We start from the raw sequence: 19,148 nt of genomic DNA, 5'->3' as shown, positions 1-19,148 counted from the left end.
TCTGGTCTCCTGATAATACTGGGTCTCCTATATTCTCCTCATCATCCTCTGGTCTCCTGATAATACTGGTCCTATATCCTCCTCATCCTCTGGTCTCCTGATAATACTGGGTCTCCTATATTCTCCTCATCCTCTGGTCTCCTGATAATACTGGGTCTCCTATATTCTCCTCATCCTCTGGTCTCCTGATAATACTGGGTCTCCTATATCCTCCTCATCCTCTGATCTCCTGATAATACTGGGTCTCCTATATTCTCCTCATCCTCTGGTCTCCTGATAATACTGGCTCTCCTATATCCTCCTCATCCTCTGGTCTCCTGATAATACTGGGTCTCCTATATTCTCCTCATCATCCTCTGATCTCCTGATAATACTGGGTCTCCTATATCCTCCTCATCCTCTGATCTCCTGATAATACTGGGTCTCCTATATTCTCCTCATCATCCTCTGATCTCCTGATAATACTGGGTCTCCTATATTCTCCTCATCCTCTGGTCTCCTGATAATACTGGGTCTCCTATATTCTCCTCATCCTCTGATCTCCTGATAATACTGGGTCTCCTATATCCTCCTCATCCTCTGATCTCCTGATAATACTGGTCCTATATTCTCCTCATCCTCTGGTCTCCTGATAATACTGGTCCTATATTCTCCTCATCCTCTGGTCTCCTGATAATACTGGGTCTCCTATATCCTCCTCATCCTCTGATCTCCTGATAATACTGGGTCTCCTATATCCTCCACATCCTCTGGTCTCCTGATAATACTGGGTCTCCTATATCCTCCTCATCCTCTGGTCTCCTGATAATACTGGGTCTCCTATATTCTCCTCATCCTCTGATCTCCTGATAATACTGGGTCTTCTATATCCTCCTCATCCTCTGGTCTCCTGATAATACTGGGTCTCCTATATTCTCCTCATCCTCTGGTCTCCTGATAATACTGGGTCTCCTATATTCTCCTCATCCTCTGATCTCCTGATAATACTGGGTCTCCTATATTCTCCTCATCCTCTGGTCTCCTGATAATACTGGGTCTCCTATATTCTCCTCATCCTCTGATCTCCTGATAATACTGGGTCTCCTATATTCTCCTCATCCTCTGATCTCCTGATAATACTGGGTCTCCTATATTCTTCTCATCCTCTGATCTCCTGATAATACTGGGTCTCCTATATTCTCCTCATCCTCTGGTCTCCTGATAATACTGGGTCTCCTATATTCTCCTCATCCTCTGATCTCCTGATAATACTGGGTCTCCTATATTCTCCTCATCCTCTGGTCTCCTGATAATACTGGGTCTCCTATATTCTCCTCATCCTCTGATCTCCTGATAATACTGGGTCTCCTATATTCTCCTCATCCTCTGGTCTCCTGATAATACTGGGTCTCCTATATTCTCCTCATCCTCTGGTCTCCTGATAATACTGGGTCTCCTATATCCTTCTCATCCTCTGATCTCCTGATAATACTGGGTCTCCTATATTCTCCTCATCCTCTGATCTCCTGATAATACTGGGTCTCCTATATTCTCCTCATCCTCTGATCTCCTGATAATACAGGGTCTCCTATATTCTCCTCATCCTCTGATCTCCTGATAATACTGGGTCTCCTATATTCTCCTCATCCTCTGATCTCCTGATAATACTGGGTCTCCTATATTCTCCTCATCCTCTGGTCTCCTGATAATACTGGGTCTCCTATATTCTCCTCATCCTCTGGTCTCCTGATAATACTGGGTCTCCTATATTCTCCTCATCCTCTGATCTCCTGATAATACTGGTCCTATATTCTCCTCATCCTCTGGTCTCCTGATAATTCTGGGTCTCCTATATTCTCCTCATCCTCTGATCTCCTGATAATACTGGGTCTCCTATATCCTTCTCATCCTGTGGTCTCCTGATAATACTGGGTCTCCTATATTCTCCTCATCCTCTGATCTCCTGATAATACTGGGTCTCCTATATCCTCCTCATCCTCTGATCTCCTGATAATACTGGGTCTCCTATATCCTCCTCATCCTCTGGTCTCCTGATAATACTGGGTCTCCTATATCCTCCTCATCCTCTGGTCTCCTGATAATACTGGTCCTATATTCTCCTCATCCTCTGATCTCCTGATAATACTGGGTCTCCTATATTCTCCTCATCCTCTGATCTCCTGATAATACTGGGTCTGCTATATCCTTCTCATCCCCTGATCTCCTGATAATACTGGGTCTCCTATATTCTCCTCATCCTCTGGTCTCCTGATAATACTGGGTCTTCTATATTCTCCTCATCCTCTGGTCTCCTGATAATACTGGGTCTCCTATATTCTCCTCATCCTCTGGTCTCCTGATAATACTGGGTCTCCTATATTCTCCTCATCCTCTGGTCTCCTGATAATACTGGTCCTATATTCTCCTCATCCTCTGATCTCCTGATAATACTGTGTCTCCTATATTCTCCTCATCCTCTGGTCTCCTGATAATACTGGGTCTCCTATATCCTTCTCATCCTCTGGTCTCCTGATAATACTGGGTCTCCTATATTCTCCTCATCCTCTGGTCTCCTGATAATACTGGGTCTCCTATATCCTTCTCATCCTCTGGTCTCCTGATAATACTGGGTCTCCTATATTCTCCTCATCCTCTGGTCTCCTGATAATACTGGTCTCCTATATCCTCCTCTTCCTCTGATCTCTTGATAATACTGGTCCTATATCCTCCTCATCCTCTGGTCTCCTGATAATACTGGGTCTCCTATATTCTCCTCATCCTCTGGTCTCCTGATAATACTGGGTCTCCTATATTCTCCTCATCCTCTGGTCTCCTGATAATACTGGGTCTCCTATATTCTGCTCATCCTCTGGTCTCCTGATAATACTGGTCTCCTATATTCTCCTCATCCTCTGGTCTCCTGATAATACTGGTCTCCTATATCCTTCTCATCCTCTGATCTCCTGATAATACTGGTCTCCTATATTCTTCTCATCCTCTGGTCTCCTGATAATACTGGTCCTATATTCTCCTCATCCTCTGGTCTCCTGATAATACTGGGTCTCCTATATTCTCCTCATCCTCTGGTCTCCTGATAATACTGGGTCTCCTATATCCTCCTCATCCTCTGGTCTCCTGATAATACTGGGTCTCCTATATTCTCCTCATCCTCTGGTCTCCTGATAATACTGGGTCTCCTATATCCTTCTCATCCTCTGGTCTCCTGATAATACTGGGTCTCCTATATTCTGCTCATCCTCTGATCTCCTGATAATACTGGGTCTCCTATATCCTCCTCATCCTCTGGTCTCCTGATAATACTGGTCCTATATTCTCCTCATCCTCTGGTCTCCTGATAATACTGGGTCTCCTATATTCTCCTCATCCTCTGATCTACTGATAATACTGGGTCTCCTATATTCTCCTCATCCTCTGATCTCCTGATAATACTGGGTCTCCTATATTCTCCTCATCCTCTGGTCTCCTGATAATACTGGTCCTATATTCTCCTCATCCTCTGATCTCCTGATAATACTGGGTCTCCTATATTCTCCTCATCCTCTGGTCTCCTGATAATACTGGGTCTCCTATATTCTCCTCATCCTCTGGTCTCCTGATAATACTGGTCCTATATTCTCCTCATCCTCTGATCTCCTGATAATACTGGGTCTCCTATATCCTCCTCATCCTCTGGTCTCCTGATAATACTGGGTCTCCTATATTCTCCTCATCCTCTGATCTACTGATAATACTGGGTCTCCTATATTCTCCTCATCCTCTGATCTCCTGATAATACTGGGTCTCCTATATTCTCCTCATCCTCTGATCTCCTGATAATACTGGGTCTCCTATATCCTTCTCATCCTGTGGTCTCCTGATAATACTGGGTCTCCTATATTCTCCTCATCCTCTGATCTCCTGATAATACTGGGTCTCCTATATCCTCCTCATCCTCTGATCTCCTGATAATACTGGGTCTCCTATATCCTCCTCATCCTCTGGTCTCCTGATAATACTGGGTCTCCTATATCCTCCTCATCCTCTGGTCTCCTGATAATACTGGTCCTATATTCTCCTCATCCTCTGATCTCCTGATAATACTGGGTCTCCTATATTCTCCTCATCCTCTGATCTCCTGATAATACTGGGTCTGCTATATCCTTCTCATCCCCTGATCTCCTGATAATACTGGGTCTCCTATATTCTCCTCATCCTCTGGTCTCCTGATAATACTGGGTCTTCTATATTCTCCTCATCCTCTGGTCTCCTGATAATACTGGGTCTCCTATATTCTCCTCATCCTCTGGTCTCCTGATAATACTGGGTCTCCTATATTCTCCTCATCCTCTGGTCTCCTGATAATACTGGTCCTATATTCTCCTCATCCTCTGATCTCCTGATAATACTGTGTCTCCTATATTCTCCTCATCCTCTGGTCTCCTGATAATACTGGGTCTCCTATATCCTTCTCATCCTCTGGTCTCCTGATAATACTGGGTCTCCTATATTCTCCTCATCCTCTGGTCTCCTGATAATACTGGGTCTCCTATATCCTTCTCATCCTCTGGTCTCCTGATAATACTGGGTCTCCTATATTCTCCTCATCCTCTGGTCTCCTGATAATACTGGTCTCCTATATCCTCCTCTTCCTCTGATCTCCTGATAATACTGGTCCTATATCCTCCTCATCCTCTGGTCTCCTGATAATACTGGGTCTCCTATATTCTCCTCATCCTCTGGTCTCCTGATAATACTGGGTCTCCTATATTCTCCTCATCCTCTGGTCTCCTGATAATACTGGGTCTCCTATATCCTCCTCATCCTCTGGTCTCCTGATAATACTGGGTCTCCTATATTCTCCTCATCCTCTGGTCTCCTGATAATACTGGGTCTCCTATATCCTTCTCATCCTCTGGTCTCCTGATAATACTGGGTCTCCTATATTCTGCTCATCCTCTGATCTCCTGATAATACTGGGTCTCCTATATCCTCCTCATCCTCTGGTCTCCTGATAATACTGGTCCTATATTCTCCTCATCCTCTGGTCTCCTGATAATACTGGGTCTCCTATATTCTCCTCATCCTCTGATCTACTGATAATACTGGGTCTCCTATATTCTCCTCATCCTCTGATCTCCTGATAATACTGGGTCTCCTATATTCTCCTCATCCTCTGGTCTCCTGATAATACTGGTCCTATATTCTCCTCATCCTCTGATCTCCTGATAATACTGGGTCTCCTATATTCTCCTCATCCTCTGGTCTCCTGATAATACTGGGTCTCCTATATTCTCCTCATCCTCTGGTCTCCTGATAATACTGGTCCTATATTCTCCTCATCCTCTGATCTCCTGATAATACTGGGTCTCCTATATCCTCCTCATCCTCTGGTCTCCTGATAATACTGGGTCTCCTATATTCTCCTCATCCTCTGATCTACTGATAATACTGGGTCTCCTATATTCTCCTCATCCTCTGATCTCCTGATAATACTGGGTCTCCTATATTCTCCTCATCCTCTGATCTCCTGATAATACTGGGTCTCCTATATTCTCCTCATCCTCTGGTCTCCTGATAATACTGGTCCTATATTCTCCTCATCCTCTGATCTCCTGATAATACTGGGTCTCCTATATCCTCCTCATCCTCTGGTCTCCTGATAATACTGGGTCTCCTATATTCTCCTCATCCTCTGATCTACTGATAATACTGGGTCTCCTATATTCTCCTCATCCTCTGGTCTCCTGATAATACTGGGTCTCCTATATCCTTCTCATCGTCTGGTCTCCTGATAATACTGGGTCTCCTATATTCTCCTCATCCTCTGGTCTCCTGATAATACTGGTCCTATATTCTCCTCATCCTCTGATCTCCTGATAATACTGGGTCTCCTATATCCTCCTCATCCTCTGGTCTCCTGATAATACTGGGTCTCCTATATTCTCCTCATCCTCTGATCTACTGATAATACTGGGTCTCCTATATTCTCCTCATCCTCTGGTCTCCTGATAATACTGGGTCTCCTATATTCTCCTCATCCTCTGATCTCCTGATAATACTGGGTCTCCTATATTCTCCTCATCCTCTGGTCTCCTGATAATACTGGGTCTCCTATATTCTCCTCATCCTCTGATCTCCTGATAATACTGGGTCTCCTATATTCTCCTCATCCTCTGGTCTCCTGATAATACTTGGTCTCCTATATTCTCCTCATCCTCTGGTCTCCTGATAATACTGGGTCTCCTATATCCTCCTCATCCTCTGGTCTCCTGATAATACTGGGTCTCCTATATTCTCCTCATCCTCTGATCTCCTGATAATACTGGGTCTCCTATATTCTCCTCATCCTCTGGTCTCCTGATAATACTGGGTCTCCTATATTCTCCTCATCCTCTGATCTCCTGATAATACTGGGTCTCCTATATTCTTCTCATCCTCTGGTCTCCTGATAATACTGGGTCTCCTATATTCTCCTCATCCTCTGGTCTCCTGATAATACTGGGTCTCCTATATTCTCCTCATCCTCTGGTCTCCTGATAATACTGGGTCTCCTATATTCTCCTCATCCTCTGGTCTCCTGATAATACTGGGTCTCCTATATTCTCCTCATCCTCTGGTCTCCTGATAATACTGGGTCTCCTATATCCTCCTCATCCTCTGGTCTCCTGATAATACTGTGTCTCCTATATTCTCCTCATCCTCTGGTCTCCTGATAATACTGGGTCTCCTATATTCTCCTCATCCTCTGGTCTCCTGATAATACTGGGTCTCCTATATTCTCCTCATCCTCTGATCTCCTGATAATACTGGGTCTCCTATATTCTCCACATCCTCTGGTCTCCTGATAATACTGGTCCTATATTCTCCTCATCCTCTGGTCTCCTGATAATACTGGGTCTCCTATATTCTCCTCATCCTCTTATCTCCTGATAATACAGGGTCTCCTATATTCTCCTCATCCTCTGATCTCCTGATAATACTGGGTCTCCTATATTCTCCTCATCCTCTGATCTCCTGATAATACTGGGTCTCCTATATTCTCCTCATCCTCTGGTCTCCTGATAATACTGGGTCTCCTATATTCTCCTCATCCTCTGATCTCCTGATAATACTGGGTCTCCTATATCCTCCTCATCCTCTGATCTCCTGATAATACTGGGTCTCCTATATTCTCCTCATCCTCTGGTCTCCTGATAATACTATGTCTCCTATATTCTCCTCATCCTCTGATCTCCTGATAATACTGGGTCTCCTATATTCTCCTCATCCTCTGGTCTCCTGATAATACTGGGTCTCCTATATTCTCATCCTCTGGTCTCCTGATAATACTGGGTCTCCTATATTCTCCTCCTCTGGTCTCCTGATAATACTGGGTCTCCTATATTCTCCTCATCCTCTGGTCTCCTGATAATACTGGTCCTATATCCTCCTCATCCTCTGGTCTCCTGATAATACTGGTCCTATATTCTCCTCATCCTCTGGTCTCCTGATAATACTGGGTCTCATATATCCTGCTCATCCTCTGGTCTCCTGATAATACTGGGTCTCCTATATCCTCCTCATCCTCTGATCTCCTGATAATACTGGGTCTCCTATATTCTCATCCTCTGGTCTCCTGATAATACTGGGTCTCCTATATTCTGCTCATCCTCTGGTCTCCTGATAATACTGGGTCTCCTATATTCTCCACATCCTCTGGTCTCCTGATAATACTGGGTCTCCTATATCCTCCTCATCTTCTGATCTCCTGATAATACTGGGTCTCCTATATTCTCCTCATCCTCTGGTCTCCTGATAATACTGGGTCTCCTATATCCTCCTCATCCTCTGATCTCCTGATAATACTGGTCTACTATATTCTCCTCATCCTCTGGTCTCCTGATAAAACTGGTCCTATATTCTCCTCATCCTCTGGTCTCCTGATAATACTGGGTCTCCTATATCCTTCTCATCCTCTGATCTCCTGATAATACTGGTCTCCTATATTCTCCTCATCCTCTGGTCTCCTGATAATACTGGTCTCCTATATTCTCCTCATCCTCTGGTCTCCTGATAATACTGGGTCTCCTATATTCTCCTCATCCTCTGGTCTCCTGATAATACTGGGTCTCCTATATTCTCCTCATCCTCTGGTCTCCTGATAATACTGGGTCTCCTATATCCTTCTCATCCTCTGATCTCCTGATAATACTGGTCTCCTATATTCTCCTCATCCTCTGATCTCCTGATAATACTGGGTCTCCTATATTCTCCTCATCCTCTGGTCTCCTGATAATACTGGGTCTCCTATATCCTCCTCATCTTCTGATCTCCTGATAATACTGGGTCTCCTATATTCTCCTCATCCTCTGGTCTCCTGATAATACTGGGTCTCCTATATCCTCCTCATCCTCTGATCTCCTGATAATACTGGTCTCCTATATTCTCCTCATCCTCTGGTCTCCTGATAATACTGGTCCTATATTCTCCTCATCCTCTGGTCTCCTGATAATACTGGGTCTCCTATATCCTTCTCATCCTCTGATCTCCTGATAATACTGGTCTCCTATATTCTCCTCATCCTCTGGTCTCCTGATAATACTGGGTCTCCTATATTCTCCTCATCCTCTGGTCTCCTGATAATACTGGGTCTCCTATATTCTCCTCATCCTCTGATCTCCTGATAATACTGGGTCTCCTATATTCTCCTCATCCTCTGATCTCCTGATAATACTGGGTCTCCTATATTCTCCTCATCCTCTGATCTCCTGATAATACTGGGTCTCCTATATTCTCCTCATCCTCTGGTCTCCTGATAATACTGGGTCTCCTATATTCTTCTCATCCTCTGGTCTCCTGATAATACTGGGTCTCCTATATTCTTCTCATCCTCTGATCTCCTGATAATACTGGGTCTCCTATATTCTCCTCATCCTCTGATCTCCTGATAATACTGGGTCTCCTATATTCTCCTCATCCTCTGATCTCCTGATAATACTGGGTCTCCTATATTCTCCTCATCCTCTGGTCTCCTGATAATACTGGGTCTCCTATATTCTTCTCATCCTCTGGTCTCCTGATAATACTGGGTCTCCTATATTCTCCTCATCCTCTGGTCTCCTGATAATACTGGGTCTCCTATATCCTCCTCATCCTCTGATCTCCTGATAATACTGGGTCTCCTATATTCTCCTCATCCTCTGGTCTCCTGATAATACTGGGTCTCCTATATTCTCCTCATCATCCTCTGGTCTCCTGATAATACTGGGTCTCCTATATTCTCCTCATCCTCATCTCCTGATAATACTGGGTCTCCTATGTCCTCCTCATCCTCTGGTCTCCTGATAATACTATGTCTCCTATATTCTCCTCATCCTCTGATCTCCTGATAATACTGGGTCTCCTATATTCTCCTCATCCTCTGATCTCCTGATAATACTGGGTCTCCTATATTCTCCTCATCCTCTGATCTCCTGATAATACTGGGTCTCCTATATCCTCCTCATCCTCTGATCTCCTGATAATACTGGTCCTATATTCTCCTCATCCTCTGATCTCCTGATAATACTGGGTCTCCTATATCCTCCTCATCCTCTGATCTCCTGATAATACTGGGTCTCCTATATTCTCCTCATCCTCTGGTCTCCTGATAATACTGGGTCTCCTATATTCTCCTCATCCTCTGGTCTCCTGATAATACTGGGTCTCCTATATCCTCCTCATCCTCTGGTCTCCTGATAATACTGGGTCTCCTATATCCTCCTCATCCTCTGGTCTCCTGATAATACTGGGTCTCCTATATTCTCCTCATCCTCTGATCTCCTGATAATACTGGGTCTCCTATATTCTCCTCATCCTCTGGTCTCCTGATAATACTGGGTCTCCTATATCCTCCTCATCCTCTGGTCTCCTGATAATACTGGGTCTCCTATATTCTTCTCTACCTTTTAGTCTACCGATAATATGGATCTCCTATATTCTTCTCATGCTCTGGTCTCTGCATAATACCGGCTCTTCTATATTCTTCTGACCCTCTGGTCTCATAATTCTGGTCCTATAGTCTCCACATTTGTATTGAGTGCTGACATTTTTGGGGCTCACATTTCTGCAGGTTTGGTATTTGTGTTGTGTGTATGTGATTTTATGTGTGAATAATGAAAATGTCTCATGATTTAGGAATGTCTTTTGTTCTGCTTTCAGCCATCTTACACCTCTTTGTTCTCCATGACTATGACAAGAGTGGTCTTCTTGATGGTCTGGAGCTCATGCAGCTGCTTTACGGTGTCCTGACAAGGAGACTGCAGGAGAAACCAACTGAATACTCAGTAACGTCTCATTCTTACTGTTAATATCTTCACATCATGGAAGTTATAATTGACATATGCCTTTTTGTTAAAAAGGTATCTCAAAGTTAATCTGAGCACAGGGTGTCCTGCTGCTGGGACCCCAGGAGAATGCAGCAATGCACACAGGGATGTAACTCGAAAGTACGGCCCATTCCTCCCTGAGAAAGAACGTTTACCAGCTCCACGCAAAAGTTAGGACATTGTGGTGCCTGGAACCTGTATCTCTAGATGCACTAGTCCAGTCCCCAAGTAATTGACCCCATAATAAACACTAATATATATATATATATATATATATAAAATGAGAAAAAGAATAAAGCAGCACAGCAACAGCAGTGGGTGCAGGCCTCCTAGGTTGAGGCTAGGAACCCATGTTAGTGAAATCCCAAAAAAATGAAGAGGCGGCACTCCAAGGAAATTGGTGAAAAAAAGTGGATCGAAACGTTGCCTGCCTGGGGTGGATAAACACACCACTTTTTTTCACAAATTTCCTTGGAGTGCTGCCTCTTCTTTTTTTTGGGATATATATATATATCAGTTTACCTCTCAGTATTACAGTCATGCACTTTCCAAATTAATACGTCCACACCATGACCACATATATCTACCACAAAGACCAATACAACCAATAATATCACCATACGGTGCCCATACAGTGGTTACATACTGGTACTACACTGGCGCTGGAGTATAATCCTGCTGTGAATATGGTGCAATTACATCCAGTGACTCAGAGGTGACGTCTTCTCTGATTGGACTCGTACACTTTTCTCTCTATCCGACCTAGACCGCTATGACTCATTTCTGCGCAGTTTGCTGCCCAGTTGTTTAGTTCTTTGCTTTAACCAGCACATCCTTATGCTGTACAGAAACTTATCACCCTGCTGCCTTTACCAGTGCCCTCCTGCTGCAAAGATAGTGGCACACAGATTGTGCCCACAAAAATAATAGGGCAAGCAGACACAGCCTGCCACACATTAATATTGCCCTCTCTCAGTAAGAGTGCCCCTTTGTGCCCCAACACTTTCATTGTGCCCCCTTTGTGTGGCACACTGTAATGACGGGGGTAGGGAAACGGACAAGTGAGCCCTAATCTACCCGCCACTCTGTCCCTGCCTACTTGCAACGACCCGCCCTAGGCGACGGGGTGCAACTGGGCGGCGGTCCCTACACTCAGTAAGTGCACGAGACAAACAGACAAGGGAACACAAAGCAAAGGGGCAGTTGTCCACGGCAACACCATGAGCAACAAGAGTGGTGAAGGAGCCGAGTCAAACCAGGAGTGCACGAGGTACCAAACGCAGAGCAGGAGAGTAGTCAGAAAGCCAGGGTCAGTATGGAGCAGGATCAAATAGTTAGAAGCTGTAGCTGGGCCAGGAAACCACACGAGAAGAATCACAAGCAAAGGAGGAACAGGAAAGGCAGGTATTAATAGACAGAGGGCGGGAGCTAGCTCCGCCTGGCCAGGCTGCGATAGGCTCTCCCACTCCTAAGCCTGCCATCCTGAGTGGTGGAAGATGGAGTCAGTCTCAGAGACATAGACTCAGGTGCAGACTGATTACCTATGGGCGTATACACAGAAGTTGTGCCTGGCAGATCCTTTACAGTACCCCCCCTTTTATGAGGGGCCACCGGACCCTTTCTAAGTGGACCTAGTTTATTGGGGAAACGAAGGTGGAACCTCCTGACCAATACCCCAGCGTGAACATCCCGGGCGGGTACCCAAGTCCTCTCCTCAGGCCCATATCCTCTCCAATGGACCAGGTACTGGAGGGAGCCTTGGACCATCTTGCTGTCCACAATCTTGGCCACCTCGAATTCCACCCCCTCAGGGGTGAGAATGGAAACAGGAGGTTTCCTCGAGGGAGCCAAGGACGGGGAGCAGCGTTTAAGGAGGGAGGCATGAAACACATCGTGTATTCTAAAAGACGGGGGTAACTCCAGCCGGAAGGAGACAGGATTGAGGACTTCAATGACCTTATACGGCCCAATAAACCGGGGAGCAAACTTCTTGGACGGGACCTTAAGGCGCAAGTTCCTAGACGATAACCACACCAGATCCCCGACCATAAACAAGGGGTTAGCAGAACGTCTTCTATCAGCCTGAGTTTTTTGTACGCTCTGGGACGCCTCTAGGTTCTTCTGAACCTGGGCCCAGACTGTGCACAGTTCCCGATGAACGACCTCTACCTCGGGATTGTTGGAACTACCAGGTGAAACGGAGGAGAACCGTGGATTAAACCCAAAATTACAAAAAAAGGGGGAGACCCCTGACGAGTTACTGACCCGGTTATTAAGGGAAAATTCGGCGAGGGGAATGAATGAGACCCAATCATATTGACAGTCAGAGATAAAACACCTTAAATATTGTTCTAGAGACTGATTAGTCCTCTCGGTTTGGCCATTAGTTTCAGGATGGAAGGCAGAGGAGAAGGACAGATCAATCTCCAACTTTTTACAGAAGGCTCTCCAAAACAATGAAACAAATTGTACCCCTCTGTCCGAAACAATATTGACAGGGACCCCATGGAGACGCAGGATGTGTTTGACAAACAAGATAGCTAACGTCTTGGCGTTGGGTAGTTTCTTGAGGGGCACAAAGTGGCACATCTTACTGAAGCGGTCTACTACCACCCACACCACCGACTTGTCTTGAGATGGAGGCAAATCGGTGATAAAATCCATGGAGATATGGGTCCAAGGTCTCTGGGGAATGGGCAACGAACGCAGTAAGCCCGCTGGTCGGGACCTGGGAGTCTTGGACCTAGCACAAACCTCACAAGCGGCGACGTAGGCCTTAACGTCTTTAGGCAACCCAGGCCACCAATAGTTTCTGGCAATGAGGTGTTTGGTACCCAGGATGCCTGGATGACCAGATAGTGCGGAGTCATGATTTTTCCTGTAATAATTAGCGAACCCCAAAAAACACTGTAACGCCTTCAGGGAGGCAGGTTGGACCCATTCCGCCACAGCCTGGACCTTGGCAGGGTCCATGCGGAATTCATGAGGAGTGAGGATTTGACCCAAAAATGGTATCTCCTGTACCCCAAACACACATTTTTCGGTTTTCGCAAACAGTTTGTTTTCCCGAAGGGCCTGGAGCACCTTCCTGACATGCTCAATGTGGGAGGACCAGTCCTTGGAAAACACCAGTATGTCATCAAGGTACTCTACAAGAAATACCCCCAGGTAATCTCTCAAAATCTCATTTATGAAATTCTGGAAGACCGCAGGAGCATTACACAACCCAAAGGGCATGACGAGGTATTCGAAATGGCCTTCGGGCGTGTTAAACGCAGTCTTCCACTCATCCCCCTCTTTGATGCGGATAAGGTTATACGCCCCCCGTAGATCCAATTTAGAAAACCATTGGGCCCCCTGAACCTGATTAAAGAGTTCAGGAATCAAAGGAAGGGGATACTGGTTCCTTATAGTGACCTTATTCAGGCTATGGTAGTCAATGCATGGCCTAAGACCACCATCCTTCTTTCCTACGAAGAAGAAGCCAGCACCTACCGGGGAAGTAGAGGGGCGAATGTAACCCTTGGCCAGGCATTCCTGGATATACTCTCTCATGGCTTCACGTTCGGGACAAGAAAGATTAAATATCCTACCCTTAGGAAGCTTAGCTCCTGGTACCAAATCGATAGCGCAATCGTATTCTCTATGAGGAGGTAACACTTCGGAGGCCTCCTTAGAGAAAACCTCAGCGAAGTCCCGAACAAACTCAGGTAGCGTGTTCACCACCTCAGGGGGAGAAATAGAATTAACAGAAAAGCATGACGTCAAGCATTCATTACCCCATTTGGTAAGCTCCCCAGTATTCCAGTCAAACGTGGGATTATGCAACTGCAACCAGGGAAGGCCTAAAACCAAATCGGACAATAATCCCTGCATCAACAGTACAGAGCACTGCTCCAAATGCATGGAGCCAACAAGGAGTTCGAAAACAGGGGTATGCTGTGTAAAATAACCATTAGCAAGAGGAGTGGAGTCGATACCCACTACCGGGACAGGTTTAGGCTAATCAATCAAAGGCATAGCTAGAGACATAGCAAATTCCACAGACATGATATTAGCAGACGACCCTGAATCCACGAAGGCACTGCCGGTAGCAGACCTACCACCAAAAGAGACCTGAAAGGGAAGCAAGATTTTATTACGTTTCATATTTACGGGAAATACCTGTGCGCCCAAGTGACCTCCCCGATGATCACTTAGGCGCGGAAGTTTTCCGGCTGCTTATTCTTACACCTAGGACAGGTGTTCACTTGATGCTTGTCAAGTCGTACCGCTAAAGCCATAACCTGGTCTAGGGAGTCAGAAGAGGGATAGCTAACTAGCAGGTCTTTCAGGGCGTTCGACAGACCCAACCTAAACTGGCACCTTAAGGCAGGGTCATTCCACCGAGAAGCTACGCACCACTTCCTAAAGTCAGAACAATACTCCTCAACAGGTCTCTTACCCTGACGTAAGGTCACCAGCTGACTCTCGGCAAAGGCAGTCCTGTCAGTCTCGTCATAAATGAGTCAGAGAGCAGAAAAGAAACGATCAACGGAGGAAAGTTCAGGGGCGTCAGGAGCCAAGGAGAAGGCCCACTCTTGGGGCCCTTCCTGGAGCCGGGACATAATTATACCCACCCGCTGGCTCTTAGAACCTGAGGAATGAGGCTTTAAGCGAAAGTAGAGCCTACAACTCTCCCGAAAGGAGAGAAAAGTCCTCCGGTCCCCTGAGAACCGGTCAGGCAACTTGAGGTGGGGTTCAAGAGGTGAGGTGAGGGGCACTACCATGGTAGCGTCAGGCTGGTTGACCCTCTGAGCCAGGGCCTGGACCTGTAGGGAGAGACCCTGCATTTGCTGGGCCAGGGTCTCAAGGGGGTCCATAGTAGTGTCAGGGAGCAGGGTAGACTAGGTATATGGGCTTGTGATTATGTAATGACGGGCGTAGGGAAACGAACAAGTGAGCCCTAATCTACCCGCCACTCTGTCCCTGCCTACTTGCAATGACCCGCCCTAGGCGACGGGGTACAACTGGGCGGCGGTCCCTACACTCAGTAAGTGCACGAGACAAACAGACAAGGTAACACAAAGCAAAGGGAAAGGGACAGTTGCCCACGGCAACACCGTGAGCAACAAGAGTGGTGAAGGAGCCGAGTCAAACCAGGAGTGCATGAGGTACCAAACGCAGAGCAGGAGAGTAGTCAGTAAGCCAGGGTCAGTAAGGAGCAGGATCAAATAGTTAGAAGCTGTAGCTGGGCCAGGAAACCACACGAGAAGAATCACAAGCAAAGGAGGAACAGGAAAGGCAGGTATAAATAGACAGAGGGCGGGAGCTAGCTCCGTCTGGCCAGGCTGCGATAGGCTCTCCCAGTCCTAAGCCTGCCATCCTGAGTGGTGGAAGATGGAGTCAGTCTCAGAGACACAGACTCAGGTGCAGACTGATTAACTATGGGAGTATACACAGAAGTTGTGCCTGGCAGATCCTTTACACACACAGTAATAGTTTCCACATAGAAGTGATGATGCCCACTTACAGTAATAATCTCCCTTAGTACCCATCAAACAGTAAAGATGCCCCCTCACAGTAATAATCTCTCTTATTGCCCCACACAGTTAGGGTGCCCTTTATAGCCCCTATATATTAAGGATGTCCCTTTGTGCCCTCACATAGAAATTATGTCCCCCATCTTTCACAGTAATAATGCCCCTTAGTGGCCGACGCCTGCTTAGTGGCCCCTCATAGTAAGGATGCTCACTTTGTGCTCATACATACAAATAATGCCCCCTTAGAGGCTCCCACACTGTAATGATGTCCACAGTGCTTTCTTCACAGTAGTGATGCTCCCTTAGTGCCCCACAGCATTGATGCCCCCTTAGTGCCACGCAAACAATAGTCATGTCCCCACACAGAAATAGTGCCCCTTAACATAATAAAAGTAATAGTAACCAAGGCCCGTTCCCATGACGAATGGAGCAGTTCCCTCTGTTGGCCTCTTGCCACCTATAGAGATGGCGACTCGGCACAGATAGGCGTGATGACTCCCTGCTCCACCATGGCCTCCTGCGGATGCAGATTCAATTGAAAGTGGTAGTTCCGCCACTAATTACACGGTTATCATTCAAATCAATGGTCTTTTCATGTGATGTATGAACGTGGCAGGTCCTCCAGACTGAGAGACGCTTTTTGTAGCCGCTCTCCTCTCTGGTAAATGGATGAGGGTCCCGAACTTCATAACAGGGTATAGTAAACAGGGTTATCCCAAGTAGTTTATAATTGTAGCACAAATGTTCTTACAAAGAAGTTCCTGGACTCATGGATATAGAGATGACAGTGGGAGGACACGGAGGTTAACTCTGTACATCCCTTCCTCTTATATTGGCGTTTGTACTGCATGTTATATGATTCTCCTCGGTGGTGAGATATATAGGAGACACCTACACAGCCTTCCCAGTAACCTCTGCGTATCCATCACTGCTGGAGCGTATTATAACAATAATTATCCCCTAGTAGCTGGCCGCCATAAATATTCACAACTCCCACAAAACCTCACTGCATCATAAATGTGTAAAAAAACGAAACTAAATATAAAGAAAATGCCACAAAGTAAGTGAAAAACCCAAAGGTGTCGTGTATCAGATACAACTAGTGAGGACTCCACCGTGTACATCAGCCGTTGTGTACTTCATTACTACATCGTCCCGGTGGATGAGACATTTCACCCTCTCTGGACATAAAATGATCTTGAACTTGACTCCCGTTAGTTACTCACAGTGCCAAATATTAGTCACATCACCAATAAAACGCTTCTATTCCGCCTTCTATTCGTAAGAAGTTGTGTAAAATATTCACGATGTCTCTAGTCATGCGCCCTGTTCACATCTCCACGATTGTATCTGTAAGTTTGCGCTCTACGAGCTGTAAGTTTGCGCTCTACGAGCGTGCTCCCGGGGCTCTCCTGGTGCTTACAGTCTCAGGCACGCACCCTCTTCCTCCATTGGCCCACTGGAAGTTCTCCACACTGGACCCATGAGCTGTCTATCAGGCACATTGGTGGGTTTGTACCCTTATAAGTGGTCCATTACACAGGGAAGGCCACAGCAACGTCATACAGAGGTTATAAGTAGGTAGAGTAGTGCGTCTGACACCATTAGCCCCGATCCCGCTGAGGACGCCACGTCACGGTAAAACATGTGGGGGGGGCTGTGAATTTTTCCTCTCTATGTGGTGTCCCATAAAGAAGTACTGATCCATTACTAGTGTGGTCTGCAGCCGCTTTGTTGTAATATGATCCGGTATATCCCATCATCCACACGACTGCTGGCGTGCACGGTGGTGGCCTCACTTTTTGCATCAGTTACACGACCTCTTTGGGTTTTTAACTTACTTTGTGGCTATTTTGTATAAATTCTATCAAAGTTACGTTTTACAATATTATAATGTATTATAACAATGGACATAAATCTCATCCAGTACATTGTGTCTTCATAGCTCCTTATCTAGAGCTCCAAGTCATCTCCATAAATCATTCTTCATAATTTATCCAATGAACCCAAGTTCTTGTTTCTCTTCTCAGGTGATTTCCCTGGTAGACGAGGTCTTGGAGATACAAGATGTAAACCGGGATGGACTTCTGAGTGCTCAAGAACTAATGGATTCTCTAAGCTTTAACGAGGAGGCGATCACTGATTCTGCTCACATGGCAATTCCACCTCCTGTGGGGGGTCAGTCTGAAAAGCTTCCAGCACCTATGGACAGTCATAAAGAAGAAACTGAGAAACCAGAGCTGCTCCATCAACCAGCGGAGGTCAACTATATTCCTCAGGACCCGGCCCCTCCACCGGCAGAATCCATGACCAGTCAGGAAGAACCTGATGTGGTGAACAATGATGATGTGGCTGAGGAGGTCACCAATGAAGTAGAACTAGTAGAGATGCCAGGAGAAGAAGAAGAGGATAAACCTGACGATGAGATGTGAACATTGTGTCCATCAGTTGGTAAAATACTTGAAATTAACGAACATATCCCCTTAAAATCAAGAGACCCCCAGTAAATCCTCTTGTCGGCCCCCCCTTGCAGGTTCTTACATTTATTCAGCTGTGGACTTCCACAGGTCAGCCCAACAGTCCCTCCCTCCCGCTCTCCCATGGGGGCTGGGCTGGAGGTTCTGTCACTCAGATACGACCTAGAAATGACAGCATTAAAGTTGTAGGAACTTGACAGAAAAGGATTACTCTAGGGTTTATATTTACTGGGGATCCCGTCGTTTTAAGAGGAAATGGCCGTACATGTTGATTGGTTTTGCACGTTGACTCCTTAGACTATGTAGACAAGGAGATGCTTATGCAGCCGGAGGCAACATCTTGTGTCATGACTGATTGATCAGGTGTCGCCCTCCTTCCAGGATGACTTATTGTCTAGTACAAGATGTCCACCCACCAGCCTTTAACCCATCATTATGGGATTGAGAATAAATACCACTTTCTATACAAACTGCAGGAATTGACCATCATTGGTGTCCCTCAGGATGTCCTTAGTAGTGTGACATCATGTTCTCTGTGCCACAGGTCAGCATTGGTAGACCATTATCTTCAGTGACATCATCATACACATAATTCCTAAAGGATATTGAATATACACTTTAAATCTGTCTATAGACATGAGATAAAATTCAGCCAAACCTGTTGATAAAGTCAGGATCAGCAGACTAACTAATGTGTGCAGAGCTTCCCGACTCCCCCAATGGCAGAAGGTTGGCAAATGCAGAATTGGGCATAATGGGTTTTAACCCTAATCCAATCATTTGCTGTTACAGGTATTAAGTCACCGACAGAGGTGTAAGGAGGG

General features: G+C 45.9%; 1 protein-coding gene across 2 annotated transcripts in view; it reads left to right on the top strand.

Moving 5' to 3' along the window:
- CGREF1 (cell growth regulator with EF-hand domain 1) overlaps window positions 1–18,794 on the top strand; it is an 88,156-nt gene extending 69,362 nt beyond the window's left edge. For both annotated transcript variants that reach the window (XM_075849270.1, XM_075849271.1), the window contains exons 5-6: window positions 10,159–10,283; window positions 17,878–18,794. In XM_075849270.1, the coding sequence (XP_075705385.1) occupies window positions 10,159–10,283; window positions 17,878–18,279 (527 nt within the window). In that variant the 3' untranslated portion in view covers window positions 18,280–18,794. The remainder of the gene's footprint in view (window positions 1–10,158; window positions 10,284–17,877) is intronic.
- The last annotated feature ends 354 nt before the right edge of the window (window positions 18,795–19,148 follow it).

Source organism: Rhinoderma darwinii, unplaced genomic scaffold (genome assembly GCF_050947455.1).
Source record: "Rhinoderma darwinii isolate aRhiDar2 unplaced genomic scaffold, aRhiDar2.hap1 Scaffold_728, whole genome shotgun sequence".
Classification (NCBI taxonomy): Eukaryota; Metazoa; Chordata; class Amphibia; order Anura; family Rhinodermatidae; genus Rhinoderma; species Rhinoderma darwinii.
The sequence above is the reverse complement of the archived record's forward strand: the minus strand, read 5'-3'. Positions and strand labels throughout refer to the sequence as shown.